The sequence below is a fragment of the Pelophylax lessonae genome (genome assembly GCF_965119305.1).
Source record: "Pelophylax lessonae genome assembly, chromosome: 10".
In the NCBI taxonomy this organism is placed as follows: domain Eukaryota; kingdom Metazoa; phylum Chordata; class Amphibia; order Anura; family Ranidae; genus Pelophylax; species Pelophylax lessonae.
Window position 1 is genome coordinate 157,039,693 of NC_138777.1, and position 18,838 is coordinate 157,058,530.

The 18,838-nt window shown below is 45.1% G+C and overlaps 1 protein-coding gene across 1 annotated transcript; it reads right to left on the reverse strand.

Annotated features, from left to right (window-relative positions):
* Positions 1 to 1,219: 1,219 nt before the first annotated feature.
* On the reverse strand, positions 1,220 to 18,089 carry ZDHHC24 (zDHHC palmitoyltransferase 24). Its single transcript, XM_082270177.1, has 4 exons — positions 17,958 to 18,089; positions 17,638 to 17,879; positions 5,261 to 5,538; positions 1,220 to 1,596 (listed from the first exon to the last, which is right to left on the reverse strand). The coding sequence occupies exons 2-4, from the start codon at positions 17,877 to 17,879 to the stop codon at positions 1,283 to 1,285; spliced, it is 834 nt and encodes a 277-aa protein (XP_082126303.1). The 5' UTR covers positions 17,958 to 18,089; the 3' UTR covers positions 1,220 to 1,282.
* Between the last annotated feature and the right edge of the window lie 749 nt (positions 18,090 to 18,838).

An 18,838-nucleotide genomic window follows, 5' to 3' on the forward strand; every position in this document is an offset into this window, starting at 1 on the left:
AACATTTTACATGATAAATACAGGTGTAATAGGTTGGTAATTGCATCCCCCTCACCCTCAGAGTACCTTTCCCAGAAAGGCTCCCGTGCCAGCTTTCACATTTTGAAAGCAGAGTGGCTGTGTGGGGCTCCGCCCACACAGCTGCATCATTCATTCACAGGAATCGGTTAATGAAAAAAAACCAAGTCCCATCTGCAAACGGCAGCACAGACTTGTAGTTCCTAATTGACTATAAGCATGCTGATCAGTGCCTTTGTAGGTCACTGACACTTCCTGCAGCTCAGTAACTGTCTGCCCGCAGCAGTATGAGCAGAGAGCTTTGGTCAGTGTCTACAGGAGCATGACATTGTACCTGTGATCCACGGATTGCGGGTGCAATGCTTTACAGGCTCCTGTGTAAAGAAAAAAAAAAAATAATTATTATTATTATAATAAAAGTGGAGTTCCACCCTGAAAACATTTTTTTAGATAAAAATACCCCAGGGACAGTCAGGGCTAGTGCATTTAAGCAACGATCGCCTATGAACTGTCCCGTTTCACTTACTTTTTAGAAGAAATACTTACCTTGCAAATGTCTTGTCCAGCGCTGCCATCTCAGGTGAGGGCAGCTGAAGCCGGAGCGCACCCTTCGGTGACGTCGGAGTCCAGAATGCCCTGCTCATCACTTCCGGTGCAGGCGTGTCATTCCCTGCTGAACAGCTTCTGGGCATGCCCAGAAGCGGTGCAGGGATGATTCACCTGCACTGGAACTGACGAGCAGACCCAGTGCAGGCGCATTGATTCCTGGGATCGATGACGCTCATCTCCCAGGAGTCAATGCAAGGAGGAAGTGACGTCGGCGGTCGTGTCCGCAGAGGGAGGAAGAGGAAGGAAGGTAAGTATATTTTCTTTAAAAGCAAGGTAAGTGAATCTCAAAAAAAAAAAAAAAAAAAAAAAAAAAAAAAAAAAAAAAAAGTAATTATCCAATTGTTTTTCAGGTAATTTAGAGCAAGCGGACGGGGAAAAAAGTTAATTTTGGGGGTGGAACTCCGCTTTAATAATAATAAAATGAATGCATAGGTGCACATTTTTTTTACCTGCAAAATCATGTGCATTAATTATTTTTTTTTTACTAAAAAAGGTAAAACGTTGCTTTTAATAATTCCTACAAAGCACTTCAAGAAGTGGTTCTTTTTATTTAATAAAAAAATATTTACATTGCCCGTGGGAAACTAAGTTTTAAAGTTAGAAGACTTGAATTAATCACATACCCAACAATGGCAGAGCTGGGGTTACACACAAACTACTGGGTAGACTTCATGGATGGTACAGTAGTAGAGAGATTTCCAAGTTCAAAATTGATACCATCTCCAGGCAATCTTGATTGTATCCAAGGTGAAAACCAAACTAGGTACCATCTCTCGCCCAGGAAGTTCTTAAAATTTTTCTTCCAGCCATTGTCATATTCTGTTGCATGACCACCAAACCACTCTTTCGTAGTAGCTCCACGGCTTAGAAGAATGAGATGAAAAATAAGGAATGCAAAGCAGAATAGGAATCCCACAATACAAGTGTCAGCCACAAAGGCAAATATAAAGGTGGACGCTTTGACTTGACCTGCAGAAGAGAAGAGCCATTTGAAAATACAACTGCATAAACACCAGTATGATATTAGGACAAATAGTTTTGAGACACATGAAAAGCAAATCTATAAGTCTTGAGGCAATGTAGTAACACAGACATCACAAGAAGCATTTAACTGCAATGGCCACAAAAGATAGAACACGGTCACTGATTATTACTTCAGTTCTCCAATCCAATTAAAGATATTCCATCCCTGATTTGCTTAAAAACCATCATCAATATGACAGCCAAGAAACTAAAAATTCCAAAAGGAGTGGTCAGCAATGGCTGTCCTACACAATAAGCTCACAATATAAGGAATAAAAAGAAAAGGAGGTTAAATGTTAGCATGTCCTTTGCAAGGAGTGAGGAAGAGTACAGAGTATGCCTAAAGCTTGCATGGTTTCTCAACTTTAGCAGCAACAAAACAGAGCTCACTATGTAGGACTGCTCCTAAAGCCCAACTCCAGCTTTCATTTCAATTTAAAATCAATCAGTTGCCAAGTTGGCAAAAAAAAAACCTGTTTCTATTACTAAGAAATGCGTTCCCTGGCGGTGCTGTATAAACGGTATATGACATCAGCCAGCAATGCTCAGCCATTCACAGGAAACGTTGTATTTTTTATGGATTGACATGTGACCTCATCCACCCAAAAAAAAAAAAAAAAAAAAAAGAAAAAACTTCCTGTAAAATTCTTTAGCAGAGCTCAGCCCCACTTGATTTTGTGATATTAGTGCACCACTCGCGCCACTGGAGTTTGTACTTAATTGCAATGGGAGGGTGAGCAGCTAGTTTCAAAAAGTACCTCAAAAAAAGGTAAATATAAAATTGGAAGATATGTAAAAACTGCGCTAAACCCTGTACTAAAGGGCATTGACTCCCTACTAATAATAAGTGTCTGTAAAAAATTGTTTTGAATGCAAATAAAAAAAAAAAAAACAATATATAGTGCTATTGGTATTGCTACCTTATAACCTAAAGTGCTTAAAGTGTTACTGACTGCACACAGTCAGTTAATGTTTTTTAGATTGCAAAAGTGCGATGTTTGCCAATGGTTAGCATCAATAACATAGGAATGATTACAAACACAACCACATGTGCAAAAATGCCATAAAGTGCAATGTGAAACAGCAAAAAGAATGTGCTTACATACTAATACATAAGTGATTATTTAATTGGAGTTCGTTATTAATAGTGCTAAAAATAATGTGCAAATATATACTTTGCAAACAAAGGTGCAAGGAAAAAAGGGAGTCCTTTATAAAAGTTGGTTCAATTGGGTCAGGTAGTAGTGCATGCACATAAACAGTAATGATGGTGTGACTCTCCGCTTCACCGCCAACAAGTTATGGTAAGATGGCACACTTACCAGATGCTATTGATCCTAGCTAGCATACGCCAGCAAAGGATCAATTAAGGCTTTAGTGTATTCTCACACTGGCAGCTCAGATCTCCTAGGGATGGATGGATGGATGTCTGCGGTTTTCACCTATTTGCACTCGTGGGAATAGAAAGGAAGAAGGCTCCTCATAGTGCCGTAGGTTTAAAACTTTCCATCTTTATTAAAATATTGCTCCAAAAAAAATATAAGGATTTCACGCAATCACAATAAAAGTTATTGAGTCTATACGGGAGCACAATTAAAGGCACCAGCTTTTTTAAATATCTTTTATTGTGATTGCGTGGAATCCTTATATTTTTTGGAGCAATATTTTAATAAAGATGGAAAGTAATGTTTCTGCATTGAAAACTCAGACAAGATTAGTAGACCAGATGTTATATGAGAAAGCTAAACAGAAGTTGTTTTTTAGTAAACAAAGGGTTTTTGAACAGGGAGAGCGGGCAGGTAGACTTTTGGCATATCTAGACCATCTGGATACTAAACCTCCGGTTGTGGTTCAGCTTAGGGACTCTGATGGGACTCTTATTATTATTCAAAAAATATTGAAATGACCGACATTTTATTCTTCAGAGTCTTTGCTAAAAAAATATATATAATGTTTCGGGGTTCTAAGTAGTTTTCTAGGAAAAAATACTGGTTTTAACTTGTAAACAAAAAGTGTCCGAAATAGGGTTGGGGCTTAAGTGGTTAACAGACCATGAAACTGGGTGGGCACACCATGAAACTGGGTGGGCACTGCTCCAGGCAGACCACTGCACCATCAGAATAGGAGTGCTGTGGGACAAGAGGCATGCTGCGACTCAGGCCAGGACGTATGCCCCCTCGCAAGATGATTAACTCACAGGCCAGCCCTCGGCCAGTCGGGCTATGTCACGGCCGACCTAGCGCAGAGCTGAGGCCTGCGTGCACTCACTGGCCAGACTGGGGAGACCTTAAGGATCTAGAATATCCAGTCGTCCAGTCCAGCACTTGATTGTAGTTCTCACAGGAACAAAAATTTAAAAAAAAAAAAAAAAAAAAAAAAAAAAAAAGCAAAGAACTAGTAAAACACCCAAAAAGTGAAAAAAAGAAAATAAAAAATTATGGCTTAGGCCTGCAGGGGACCCAATGTGCTAATATGCACTGCATACTAGCACATTATGACACAATTACTGTACATAAAGCCCTCCAGCGCAGCGCTGTCACAATTCTCCCGTCACTTGCAGCGCAGCGCTGTCACAAATCTCCCGTCACTTCCATCTTCACCCGGTCTTCCTTCTGGGTAAGCGGGCTCCAGCTGTTTGAACGGCCAGTGCGGCATACTGTGTGCCCTGAATGCAGAACGTCATTGCGTGAGTGACCTCATCGGCTATTGCCGATGTTAAGATCACCTAAATCGTGCACCTTTAGGAGATATTCATTGCATCTACCGGTAAGCCTGACTGCAAGCTTACCTGTAGGTAGAAGTAAAGAGAAGGAACTTCATTACCACTATTAAGCATCTCCAGATCTATTCTGGACACATCCCTGTTTTCTATACAGAACCTCCAGGATGCCCCAGAGGTGGGTTCCTAGGCTCACTACCTGGGAACCTACAACAGGAAAAATACAAACATTAACTGTCCACAATCTGCCCCACACGGCAAGAAGACACTGAAATGTATGTTAAGAGAAGGCTCTTTGCCTCCAAAATTGATTGAAAGCTCACTGAAAGTTGTGAACAAGTTTGAACAGAAAGAAAAAAAAAAAAAAAAAAAAAAAACACCCTTTGTGCTTTTATTATCATTACGTAGGGCTTGTTGACACCTATGGCAGCCTCAGAAATACAATCTGCAATGGATCACTTTTCAGAGGGCAGTAGAGCAGCTACTGTCAAGGCATTTAGTATATTAGTTGCCTTCTCCTTAGTGCCCCCCCCCCCTTTTTTTTTTTCTTGATAGCTGAACAGGGATTTTCTATGTAAATAATGTGCAGTGACCATGAGCCAAGTGTTTGGCTTGCAGTTGCAGTGTGGCCCCATTCTAGAGAGAGTTGTATGTGGTGACTATACTGCCCGTCGATTGCAACTTGGAATATAAGCTGTATGTAAACTTGTAGGTAGGAGGTAAACTGCAGCTCAACTGCCTGTTTTTACCACCCTCCCTGGCCATCCATGTGAGGCCTATGGGTTTCAGCCAAAATGTTTACTCTTTAGTCAATTATAAATAAAGAAAAATGACTAAACAATATATGAATAAAATAATTTAAAAAATAAATAAAGAAAAGGTCATATTTACCTAAAATCAACATCATCCAAGGCATTAGAAGGAGAAAGAAGCTGTGAAGGGTGAATCCCTCATGAAGAAGGCCTATAAATATATCTGCGTTAAGTATAGTGGCAAGAAGTAGTGCCAACCACCCATGGAACAGAGTACAGAGGAAATATCTGTAGCTGGAAAAGCCAACACACTTTCCAAGTAATGTACAATGGTGATCACGCCGAAGAACGCACACATTGCAGGTATAGCAGTGATGACATCTCGGTGGAATGTGCGTCTGGCAGGTATAGCAGTATCTAAAATATGAAGAAAAAAAAAAAGAAAAAGTCAGAAACATTACTGTGTTATATGTATAAACAACAGTTTAAAGCGGTTGTAAACCCGAAAAAAAAAAAAAAAAAAAAAAAAAAAAAAGAAAAAACCCTGCAAGACAAAAAGGCATAATGAGCTAGTATGCATCGCATACTAGCTCATTATGTATTACTTACCTTAGAACGAAGCCCAGACACAGACCCCCGGACATCGCTGCGGGCAATGCCATGATCCCTGGGCATCTCTTCCGGGTTCGGCGGCTCCGGCGCTGTGATTGGCCAGAGCCGCGATGACGTCACTCCCGCATTTTCCGGCAAGCTCCCGGCAAGGAAAACTGAAGGTCCCCCCGGACCTTCAGAGCGCATGCGCCGCTCGTGTGAGCGGCTGCATGCACTGCAAATATCTCCTAAACTGTGCTGGTTTAGGAGATATTAATTGTACCTACAGGTAAGCCTTATTATAGGCTTACCTGTAGGTAAAAGTGTCAAAAAGCGGGATACTACCGCTTTAATAAAGAGCTTGTCTTTGACTGGTCTTCTTTTGCAATTGGTTCGATTACTGGAAACCTACACTAAAAGAAATTTGGGGTTTCCATTGCGGACCTTCTTTAGAAAAGGCCAGTTGTCTGGCTCTCTCTGGCCTCAGTACTTTGAGACCTAACATAAGCATGAAGAGTAGGAAAATAAGAAAGCCAAATTTCATACTTGCCAAATATTGACTTAGAATGTACTGCAACCGCTGGATGAACTCAACATCCAGGGCACTAGCATTTTCAGAAGGAGAGATCAGAAATAGTGACCTTCACACTGACGCTATACAAATCTCTCTTTCAAAGTCACATAGTGCGCTTCTCTGTTTCAGCTGCTGAGCTAATCCAAGTGGATAGAAGAGAGAGTGCAGCCCTCAGGAAAGGGACAGTCTTCCCTTCTTCACTACCAGCCCTCTGTTTTTTGGAAAATGATCTACAGGTACGAAAGCAGAAGAAGGCATAGTTTTAAAATCAATTAGCTTAGGCTGATGCGATTGCACATAGTGATATAGTGCATAGAGTTTTTTTTTACCATGAATTAACTCTCTTTAGGCTTTATGTACACAGCCCTATACTACAGGGGCTGTAAAACATGTAGAGCCTGTTACTGACAGTCCTGTCCCGCAACCATTGCCTATAGCTGTTCATTGAGATGCATTAAAACAGGTGGCTGTATGTAGTTGTGCACCAGGGGTTGCATAAAGCACTGGAGCGTGCTCCAAATGCAGGAAATGTGCATCTGCTTCATACTTCACCTACAACTTCCACTTCTAATACATCTTAATAGACAGCTGTACGCAAAGGTAGCAGGTCCAAGGAATATCAGTACGCAGACGTTGCATGATGTACGATTGTGTGCATGAAGCCTTACCACTTCAGCTCCAGAAGATTTACCCCTCTTCCTGTCCTGGCCATTTTTTGCTTTTTGGCACTGTGTTACTTTAACTGACAATTGTGCAGTCATGCAACGCTGTACATAAATTAAATGGATATCATTTTTTCACACAAATAGCCCTTTCTTTTTGGTGGTGTTTGATCAGTGGGTTTTATATTTTTTTGTGCTATTGTAAAGTTTGGGGGTTCTAGCTCCACCGGATTGAGTGCACAACCGTTCAAAACATAAACAAAAAGGCTTTATTTCAGCAAACTTAAACAGGCTTCCACCAGTGCATAAATCAAACACAAAATAAAGTCCGCTTTTCTTCAGCACAAAGGAATAAAGCAAGAAAAAAGGCACATACGGTTTTGTGGATGGGTCTTCACCCCAAGGTTTGTAACAGTCCTTAATAGACCTCTCAGCAGCTTCCAGCAAACTTGCAGCTCCTTCAGACAGGTGCAACGACCAAACTACTCCTCCCCCACACTCACCTATTGCTGCTTCCTGTCTCTTAAGGACTGCTTCTCGTGGGTCTTAACCCTGTGTGTGCTGGAATCCCTTATGGTCAGGGGTGGGGGCTCTTTCCCACCCGAATATCACTACAGAGCCCCCCAAATTCCGGGTCCCAAATATCTCTCTATTCAACCCAGAGAGAACTGCGATTCAGTCCTCCTGATTTTAGCTATTTCCAGGAATTTCTCACCCGTCTTGGGTGACCCCCTGAACATTTCCCAACTTCCCTTAAAGAGACCACAACCCAAACACAGGAGATATATAGCGACTGTCCAGGACCCAACCTTGGCATCCTGTACATATCCCCCCCCTCTGCCTCAACGCGCAGGTGTTGGAGGCACCACTCGACAGCATACAGTGGACTCGGGAGAGGGCATCGGCATTCTGATGCTGTCTCCCGGGTCTGTGTTCTACCACAAAATTAAACTCCTGGAGAGAAAGGAACCACCTTGTCACCCTGGCATTGGTGTACTTGTTCTGTCTCATCCAGGTCAATGGGGCATGGTCTGACACCAGGCGAAACCTCCTACCTAGGAGAAAATACCGTAGGGAGTCCAAAGCCCACTTGATGGCAAGACACTCCCGCTCCACCACAGCGTAGTTTCTCTCTGCTGTCGTTAGCTTCCTACTCAGAAAAACCACGGGGTGTTCTTCCCCATTGACCACTTGAGAGAGGACCGCTCCTAATCCTTCACTTGAAGCATCTGTCTGCACTACAAAATCCTTGGAGAAATCGGGAGCTACGAGCACCGGATGTTGGCATAATGCCGCCTTAAGCTTCTGAAAAGCTTCTTCGGCATTCGCGCTCCACTTTATCATCACTGACTTTCTACCTTTGGTCAAGTCAGTCAATGGTGCAGCAATGGTGGCAAAGTTGGGGACAAACCTCCGGTAGTAGCCAACTATGCCCAAAAATGCTCTGACCTGCTTTTTGGTTAGGGGACGGGGCCAGCCCTGTATGGCTTCTACCTTATTCATTTGGGGTTTAACCAGCCCTCTACCCACAATGTACCCTAGGTACTTGGCTTCCTCCATCCCAATTGCACATTTCTCTGGATTGATGGTGAACCCTGCTCTTCTCAAGGAGTCTACGACTGCCTGAACCCGGGGAAGATGGGACTCCCAATCAGTGCTGAAGACGACTATGTCATCCAGGTAGACGGAAGCATATCTTTGATGTGGACGTAAAGTTTTATCCATGGCCCGTTGGAATGTGGCAGGGGCAGAGTGCAGACCAAATGGCATCCTTTTGTACTGGAAGTGGCCTTCCGGGGTGGAGAAGGCTGTTTTCTCCCTGGCCTCCTTGGTTAGGGGAATCTGCCAGTACCCTTTTGTGAGGTCAAGCGTGGTGATATACCTGGCTGGACCCAACCTCTCAATTAACTCGTCTATCCGGGGCATAGGATATGCATCGAACTTGGAGATTTCATTAAGCTTTCTGAAGTCATTGCAGAAGCGAAGAGTGCCGTTGGGTTTAGGCACCAACACAATTGGACTCGACCACTCGCTCTGCGACTCTTCAATGACATCAAGCTCAAGCATTCTTTTTACCTCCTCAGACACTGCCACCCTATGAGCTTCTGGGATACGATACGGCTTTAACCGGATTTTCTCATTGGGCTCGGTTACAATGTCATGCTCGATGACATTGGTGAGACCAGGTAACCCTGAAAACATGTCCCTATTTCTTTGCAGAAATTCTTTTGCCTGTTGGGTTTGGGGCCTAGACAGGGTAGCAGCAACCTGCACCAGATCAATCCCTGCAGGGTCCCCTGACTGGACACCTATCACTGCAGACACCTGTTCTCTGTCTCTCCAGGGTTTCAACAAATTTATGTGGTAGATCTGGTATGGCTTTCTTCTCCCAGGCTGGTGTACCTTGTAGTTCACTTCCCCCATTTTTTCCACTATCTCAAACGGACCTTGCCACTTGGCCAAGAACTTGCTCTCCACCGTTGGTATTAGGACGGCCACCCGGTCTCCTATTTGAAATTGTCTGATTTTAGCCGACCGGTTGTACACCCTTCTTTGGGCATCTTGAGCCTTCTGCAGATGCTCCCTCACCAACGGCATTACCTTAGCCACTCTCTCTCGCATTTGGGAGATATGCTCTACCACAGTTTTGTATGGGGAAGACTCACTTTCCCATGTCTCCTTTACTAGATCTAGCAACCCCCGGGGCCTTCGCCCATACACTAACTCAAACGGTGAGAAACCCGTTGATGCTTGTGGAACCTCCCGGATGGCAAACAACAGGGCAGGGAGTAACATATCCCAATCCTTCCCATCTTTCTGGACCACTCTTTTTAACATGCATTTTAAAGTTTTATTGAACCTCTCGACTAGGCCATCAGTCTGCGGGTGATAGACGGACGTCCGCAACTGCTTAATCTGGAACAGTTTGCACAAGTCCGCCATCACTTTGGACATAAAAGGGGTGCCCTGGTCCGTCAATATTTCTTTGGGGAACCCCGTTCGGGAAAACATTTGAAATAGTTCCCTGGCAATGGCCTTAGAGGAAGTTTTCCTTAAAGGGACTGCTTCTGGATATCTAGTGGCATAGTCTAGGATGACTAGTATATATTGGTACCCCCTTGCTGACTTCACCAGGGGTCCTACGAGATCCATTGCAATTCGTTCAAATGGTACCTCGATAATTGGCAAGGGTACCAGGGGGTTTCTGTAATGGGACACCGGGGCAGTTAACTGGCAAGTCGGACAGGACGCACAATACCTTTTAACCTCGGTCTTTACCCCTGGCCAGTAAAACCGGTCAGTTACCCTGGCCTCTGTTTTTTCTGCCCCCAGGTGTCCTCCCAGTGCATCATTGTGGGCTAGATCGAGAAGCATCCGCCTATAAGGCTGGGGAACCAGCAACTGCTCAACAGTTTCCCCTCGGCTTTCAGCCACTCGATAAACCAAGTTATCTTTCAATGCAAAATGAGGAAACCTCTGGTCTGCACCTGGTATTTGTGGGATCCCATCAATAACAGAAACCTGCTCTCTAGCATTGACCAAGGTAAGATCCTGCAATTGAGCGGTGCCAAACGCACCCCTGGATACGTCCAGGTCTGGATGCACTGGCCTTGAGGAGGTTTCCCCTTCACTCTCCTCAACCTGGGACTGTGGTGGGGAGAGTTCCTCATCATCCTCTCCCAGCATAACCTGTAACGGGGAGACTTCCCCCCCCCCCCCTCAGAGGTCAGCTCGGTCTTGCGACCTGAAACAGAAACAATATCGTCCACTTTAACATTTTCTGCAATGTCATTGTTAGTGACAGGTACCTCCCCATCAGGGGGTTGTGTTGTGGGGATTTCAGGCCCGGACCCCTCAGACTCTCTTCCTTCGAGGCCGAGGGTCCCCAGTCCCCTTGGTTGTCCAGGCTGTTCACACTGTACCTGGTTCCATAGTTCAAAAAACAGTGGGCAGTCCCGCCCCACTATGACATCATGTATCAAATTTCTTACCACCCCGACTTCTTGTGTCACGGAGGTACCACCATAGGCAACTGTCACTGGCACCAGGGGGTACTCTCTGGTGTCCCCATGGATACATACTACCCGTAGAGTCTTACTTACCAGGGTGATCGGAAGACTCGGCCCAGTATGTACCAGCGTTACCATGCTACCAGAGTCCAGCAGAGCCTTGGCAGGAAGGTGGTTCACCCATAGTTCACATTCAAACTGTCCTGCCGCTATATCAAGATGGGTGGCACATGCTCTTTGCACATAAAAAGAGCTTCTCCGAACAGTCCCGCACTCCATAGGCTCCTCCTGAAGTGGGCATTGTGCCCGGGTATGCCCCCAGGACCGACATCGCCAGCACTGTATGTCTCCCATCCTTGGGACAGGAACCAACCTCCGTGGTTCTGCTGAAGAAGATACCGGTTTGTGGGTGACAACGTCTGGCAGAGCTTCTCTCCTAGGTGCTGTGGCTGGCCTGGTTGCCCTATGTGTGGGTTCCCGATGCTTGGCAGGCCCGAGCAGGTCTTCCACCACAGTGTATCTTTCGACCAACTCTACCAGCTGGTCAGCGGTTGTAGGGTCGCCATGGCTTACCCAGCTCTGTAGGTCATCTGGTAGGGACCGCAGGTACCAGTCCATCACTACCCGTTCCACCATTTGCGGGCCTGTCAGCTTCTCTGGTTGCAGCCATTTTTTCACCAGCTGTACCAGTTCGTGCATCTGGGACCTGGGTGGCCGATTAGGTTTGTACCTCCAGCGGTGCACCCTCTGAGCCCGGACAGCTGTGGTCACCCCCAGGCGGGCCAAGATCTCTGCCTTCAGACGCTCATAGTCGCTAATGTGCTCAGTTGGAAGGTCAAAGTAGGCTTTTTGCGGGTCACCAGTAAGGAAAGGGGAGATAATGCCAGCCCATTGGTCACGGGGCCACCCCTCTCTCTCCGCTATCCTCTCAAAAGTTGTGAGAAAAGCCTCCACATCATCACTGGGGGTCAGTTTTTGCAAGTAATGGCTGGCTCTCACAGATACTGGGTTGCCATCGGCAATGACTGCTTGCTCTCTTCCCTGAGCCAAACGCTGTACTGCCTCCTGCAAGGCAGCCACCTGTGCTTGAGTGGACTCCTGCTGGGCAGTAAACTGAGCAGCTAGCAACCGTGTGCTTTCCTGTTGTGCCTTTACAGCCTGTGCCAGGGCTTGCTGCTGCTGAGCCATTGCTTCCTCATGGCGACGGTTTGCCTCTACTGAGGCTTGCTGCTGGGTCACAGTGGCTTGCACCAGTGCTTTAATAACCTCCTCCATGCCTGCTGTTTGCAGTGTCTGAGCTGTTTTCACCCAAGACATGCCATAGGTATACTGTCTCTTTAAATGTCAGTTTTTGGTTTTAAACTGCTTTTGCGGCTGCAAAATGCACTCTGCCCGCATCCGAGACACCAGTTGTAAAGTTTGGGGGTTCTAGCTCCACCGGATTGAGTGCACAACCGTTCAAAACATAAACAAAAAGGCTTTATTTCAGCAAACTTAAACAGGCTTCCAGCAGTGCATAAATCAAACACAAAATAAAGTCCGCTTTTCTTCAGCACAAAGGAATAAAGCAAGAAAAAAGGCACATACGGTTTTGTGGATGGGTCTTCACCCCAAGGTTTGTAACAGTCCTTAATAGACCTCTCAGCAGCTTCCAGCAAACTTGCAGCTCCTTCAGACAGGTGCAACCACCAAACTACTCCTCCCCCACACTCGCCTATTGCTGCTTCCTGTCTCTTAAGGACTGCTTCTCGTGGGTCTTAACCCTGTGTGTGCTGGAATCCCTTATGGTCAGGGGTGGGGGCTCTTTCCCACCCGAATATCACTACAGAGCCCCCCAAATTCCAGGTCCCAAATATCTCTCTATTCAACCCAGAGAGAACTGCGATTCAGTCCTCCTGATTTTAGCTATTTCCAGGAATTTCTCACCCGTCTTGGGTGACCCCCTGAACATTTCCCAACTTCCCTTAAAGAGACCACAACCCAAAACACAGGAGATATATAGCGACTGTCCAGGACCCAACCTTGGCATCCTGTACACTATAAACAAAAACACACCACAATATTTTTTTTTTTTTTTTTACTTTCTGCTATAAAACACATCCAGTAATATATAAAAAAAAAAATCTTCATAAATTTAGGCCAATATGTATTCTGCTACATATTTTTTGGCAGAGCAAATCCCAATAAGCGTATATTGATTAGTTTGCCCGAATGTTCGAGCGTCTACACACTATGGTATAGATACTGGAATTTTTATTGTTTTATACTTGTAATGGTGGCAATCAGTGACTTATAGGAGGTCTGTGATAGTATGGCAGGCAATCAGACACTGACACTTTTAACACTTTGTAGGAACCAGTGACACGAATATAGTCATCAGTGCTAAAAATATACACTGTCACTGTACTAATGACACTGACTGGGAAGGGCGATCAAAGGGTTAAATGTGTCCCTAACGTGTGTGTGTGTGTGTGTGTGTTGCTTTTACTAGGGGATGTGCTGGTTTTTATTGCCTGCCTTTCAGGGAAACAAAGACTGGCACATCCCTGCTGACAGGACAGAGCTCTGTCCTGTATTCTTCCTTGCCATTCAGCGGGTGCCGGTGGTCATCGATTGGCTGACACATGCTGATTGGCTTGTGCTGTGACTAATCCTGAGGTCAGGAAATTTCCTTTAAATTCTTGTGTGTCTTCGGGATAGGAAGTGAGGGAAAACTTTAACTACAACGATAGAAAAAAAAAAAAATAGCAGTTTTAACTCTTCCCTACTCAATTCAAAACTGGGAGGTTTTGGCTATACATGCAGTACATCTTAACCACCTGACCTCTGGAAGGTTTACCCCCCCTGGCCTGACAAGGCCATTTTTTGTAACACAGCACTGCATTACTTTAACTGGCAATTGCGTTGTCGTGCGACACTGTACCAAAAAAAAAAAAAAAAAGGTGTCCTTTTTCCCCCACAAATAGAGCTTTCTTTTGGCGGTATTTGATCACCTCTGGGTTTATTTATTTTTTTTGCGCTATAAACAAAAATACACTGACCATATTGGAAAAAAAAAAAAAATTTACATATATTATTTTTTTTTTTTATGCTTAAAAAAAACACATCCAATAAAAAAAAATATTTAGGCCTTTACGTATTCTGCTACATATTTTGGGTTAAAAAAAAAAATCCCAATAAGGGTATATTGATTGGTTTTTGCAAAAGATAAAGTGTCTAGAAACTTTGGGATTTATTGATTTATTTTTATTAGTAATGGCAGAGATCAGTGACTTGAAGTGGGACTGCGATATTGGGGCGGACATTCTGACACTGACTTTTTTCGGAACCAGTGACACCAATACAGTGATCAATGCTAAAAATATGCACTGTCATTGTACCAATGACACGGGCTGGTAAGGAGTCAACATCTAGGGCGGTCAAAGGGTTTACTGTGTGCAAAGTGTTCTGCTTTTACTAAGCAAAGAGACCGATTTTAATCCCTGCTTTGCAAAGACACAGAATCGGTTCCTTTCCCCAGTCAGAACTGAGATATGCCTTGTTTACATAGACATATCTCAGTTCTCTGTGTTATACTAACGATCGGCAGGTGCTGAAGGACATTGGGGGCAATCAAAGGGTTAACTGTGTGCCTAGCCAGCGTTTTACTACACTGTGTGATGTGCCTTTACTAGGAGAAGAGATAGAATTTATTCTCTGTTTTGCAGGAACACAAATTCCATCCCTCCCCCCTGTCAGAACCGTGATTTGCCTTCTTTACATAGGCAGATCGCAGTTCTGTCTCTCTGCCTGATGATCAGCGGGAGCGAGATGACGACAGCACACATTCACGCCTCCTACCAGGAAGTGGTGGATCAAGATATACATGATCCTGCACACAGCTGATGCCCTGTAGGCATATAGGGCAGTCGGCAAGTGGTTAAAGTAGAACTTCAGGCAAAACTATTTTTTTAAACTATATTTTGGATAGAGCAAGGCTGGCCATACATAGTCTTTTTTTTTTCTTTGTTCAAACAGAGCTGTAAAAAAAAAAAAAAAAAAAAAAACCCACACGATTCCCCTATCGACACATTTGATATGGATGGGGGAATCACTTTCCCGCTGTCAGAACACACTAATCAGTGTTATCTATAGCCAGTGGAACTCATCCTTTGGGAAAAGCCCAACAGGCTGGTTGCACAGAAGACAATTGCTAGATTGACTGCTGTACAACCAGCCTATCCATACATGGCTTAAAATTCGGCTGGTCCCTACTGAACCATCTGAATCTCGATTCATTTAGGACCACCTTAACCACTTCAATACTGGCCACTTTCACCCCCTTCCTGCCCAGGCCAATTAGCTGTCAGCGCTGTCGCACTTTGAATGACATTTGCACAGTCATGCCACACGGTACCCAAATTAAAAGGTTATTTTTTTTTTGTGAGACAGATAGAGCCTTCTTTGGCGGTATTAAATCACCACTATGTTTAAACAAAACGAAAAAAAGACCAAAAATTAAAAATAAAATGTTGTTGCTTAGTTTCTGTAATAAAATTTTGCAAATAAGTAATTTTTCTTCTTCACTGATGCAGCTGCACTGATGGGCAGTGGTGAGGCTGTGCCAATAATCAGGACACAGATGACCAGTGCCTTGATTATCAGTGTAAATGTGATCTGCCAGCCTTGCCGGTTATCAGCTCTCCTTTCCTCACACAGTGACAGCGCATGAGGAAAGGAATGCCAATAAACAGCAAGTCTGTTTACATGTGATCAGCAGTGACTGGGCACAGCTGATTACGTGGTGAAGGGGCACTGTGATTGGCCCTTTACCTCAATCTGTGTCCAAAGGACACAGCGGTCACAGAGCATGCCCCAAGGGGACGGGCGGCAGGTGTGTTCTAGAAGGACATCCATGGACACCCTCCCAGAACTAGAGAACCTGCATTGTGGCCGTCATTTGTATGGCAAGACATAGTAAAGTGGTTGCAAACCCACTTTAAAGTCTTTTGCCTATAGGTAAGCTTATATTAGGGCTTACCTATAGGTGCTATAAATATAACCTAAACATGCACAGTTTAGGAGATATTTACAGTGCATGCGGCCGATGACGTCATCAACGCAATCGCTCTGAAGGAAACGGCCATCCGTGCCGTTCCTTCTGAGTCCTGTGCCGTGAACGGCGGCTCCCACGCACATGCGCGGGAGTGATGTAATCGCGCCTCCGGCCAATCAGATGGCCGGAGGACGTGAACAAGGAAGCAGGACAGCCGGATATGTCGGCCGCCCTGTCGCTGAGCAGGCGGCACTGCGGGGGCTTCGTTTTAAGGCAAGTATTTCAGAATGAGCTAGTATGCGATGCATACTAGCTCATTATGCCTTTGCGTTTACTTCCTCTTTAAGCAGGGTTATAACCCATCAATTTTTGTTTTCCTTTAGCAATCTGTGTCCCATAGGAGAGATTTCCCTTCGATTCCTGTCCCAGAGCCAAAACAGGAAGTGAGAACTAGTGGATTCCCCCTCTATTCCTGCTCTGGAGACAACTGAAAATTTGGGATTTCCCATTAATTTCACTTTTGAGGAGAACGGTAAACAGGACAAAGAGAGGGTGACGCTCTCTAACAAAGTGTACAGACAGTAATAAAAACCTGACAGAAGTTCTAATCCTCTCCACTGCATCCAAAGCTATATAAGGGGGGAGGGGTTTACCTTTAGTGACACTATCAAGCTATATAAGGGGGGGAGGGGTTTACCTTTAGTGACACTATCAAGCTATATGAGGGGGGGAGGGGTTTACCTTTAGTGACACTATCAAGCTATATAAGGGGGAGGGGTTTACCTTTAGTGACACTATCAAGCTATATAAGGGGGGGAGGGGTTTACCTTTAGTGACACTATCAAGCTATATAAGGGGGGGGGAGGGGTTTACCTTTAGTGACACTATCAAGGTGCTAGTCAGGAAATGAATGGCAGTGTGTGGCTATCAGGAAGAGGTTAGTAATGCAGAGGAGACGGTGTAAAGTGAATTCAGCATGCTGAAAATTAGGGAGATCGGCAAAGCCGATATATCAAGGGCCGATCTGCACTTACCCTGATACATCGGAATCGGCCCTGGAGGTTACCGATATTGCAGAAAGTGCTTGTACCAGAGTGGGGTCTACAGCTAGAGGCATCACTCCGGTACCGGCATCCATAGCCGACGTTTGGCTGTCTTGTAATGACAACCAATGCGGCTGAGAAGCCACTCGGTTGTCATTACAAGGAGCGGGAGGGGACGTTGCCCCCCCTCCCTCCATGGCTCGCCGGGTCTCCCGTCCCACCAGGAGATCCGGGCATCCTACCCACACGGCTGCCCAAGAAAAGACCCGATCAAAGCCGCATTCGGCTCTGATCGAGTCTCCATGTAAAAAAAAAAAAAAAAAAAACGGAAGTGATGTCATGATATCACTTCTGGGTACTCGGCACCAAATTAAAAAAAAAAATGACAGCATTCAAAACAGCCAAACTTTTAAGTGCAGAGGAGGGGTTTGGGGTCTTTTAGACCCCAGATCCCTCCACAAGAGTACCTGTAAAAAAAGTTTTTTTTAAAGGTCCGAAAATATCGGCAGATACCGATATGCGATGACCAAAATATCGGCAATAAAAAAAACGATATGGGTCGATCACTACTGAAAATATAGACAGTAAGGAGGATACTCACAGCCATCCTTGGCCCACATTGTCATGTTGCAGGAAGACCCCTGCGATAGTGGAATTAGTCCGCACAAACTTCAGCATGTTCCCTATCACATTGAAGAGGAGATAGAAGGTAAAGAGCAGCAGAGGGAACTGAGCAGCGCTCTGATTGGACAGGAGGACATACAACACCTCCAGCGTCACAGAAGACATGAGGACCCCCGTCCCACACACAGGGACCACCACGGCCGGGTCCCAGCGGCTCATCTGCAAAACACAGTCACCATGATTAATAATCTCTCCTCTCATGTCCCCGCACAATGTAACAGAGCGCACACCAATTACCTTGACAACCCCCACTATGAAGATTGTATGACAGGAAGCACGATACAAGTCTGTCAGGAGGCAGCCTCACAAAGCAGGAAGTCATTGCTAGGAAATACAGACGCGGCCACGCCTACTCTCCCTCCATTGGACAATAACACCCCCTTTTTTTGTTTTGCCCATACACGGTATAGCCAACCAATCGCTTTTGTCAACCCTTTTAGCCCGCCCTGCATGTGCACGGTCAGTGCGCCTCTGCCAATCACAGAGAGAGCGGTAATTGGAAATGGGCGGTAAGAGCTGGGGTGTTTCCGTAATTTGTAACATGCCTAGCCATGGTAACCTGCTGGCGTTGCAGCAACCTCTATAGCTGCACATAGACACTGGGTGTGTGCACCAATATTGCCTCCCGTCGAAAAATGCTTCGGACGAACTGCGCATGCACAATACGTAACGTCTATCCAGCTGATATTAGCTGGCGTGACGATGACACTGGGAATGCGCAGTTTCTCTGAGGCGTTATCCGACAAGAGGCAAACAGCGGAGAGCGCAGGGAGTGTAGATCTACAAGTCTGATTCTGCCTCGCTCTCTGCGCATGTGCGACGGAAAAAAATATTTTTATTGGGCGGATTTTTCTTATTGTAAAATATACAATAAATTGGGACTGTGGTCATGAATACAGTAGATGTACAGACAGCTCTGAGGAGGACACATAGAAGTATATCTGGGCACCTGGTGTAAAGGGGCACTCTGATGGGGACACCTGATGTAAAGGGGCACTCTGATGGGGACACCTGATGTAAAGGGGCACTCTGATGGGAACACCTGATGTAAAGGGGCACTCTGATGGGGACACTGATGTAAATGGGCACTCTGATGGGGACACTGATGTAAATGGGCA

Coding starts and splice junctions, on each gene's coding strand:
- ZDHHC24 (XM_082270177.1), bottom strand. CDS start 17,879: ATGAGCCGCTGGGACCCGGCCGTGGTGGTCCCTGTGTGTGGGACGGGG. Junction 5,539..17,637: donor AATGTGGGCCAAGGATGGCT/GTGAGTATCCTC, acceptor TTCATATTTTAG/ATACTGCTATACCTGCCAGA. Junction 1,597..5,260: donor TTGGATGATGTTGATTTTAG/GTAAATATGACC, acceptor TCTCTTCTGCAG/GTCAAGTCAAAGCGTCCACC.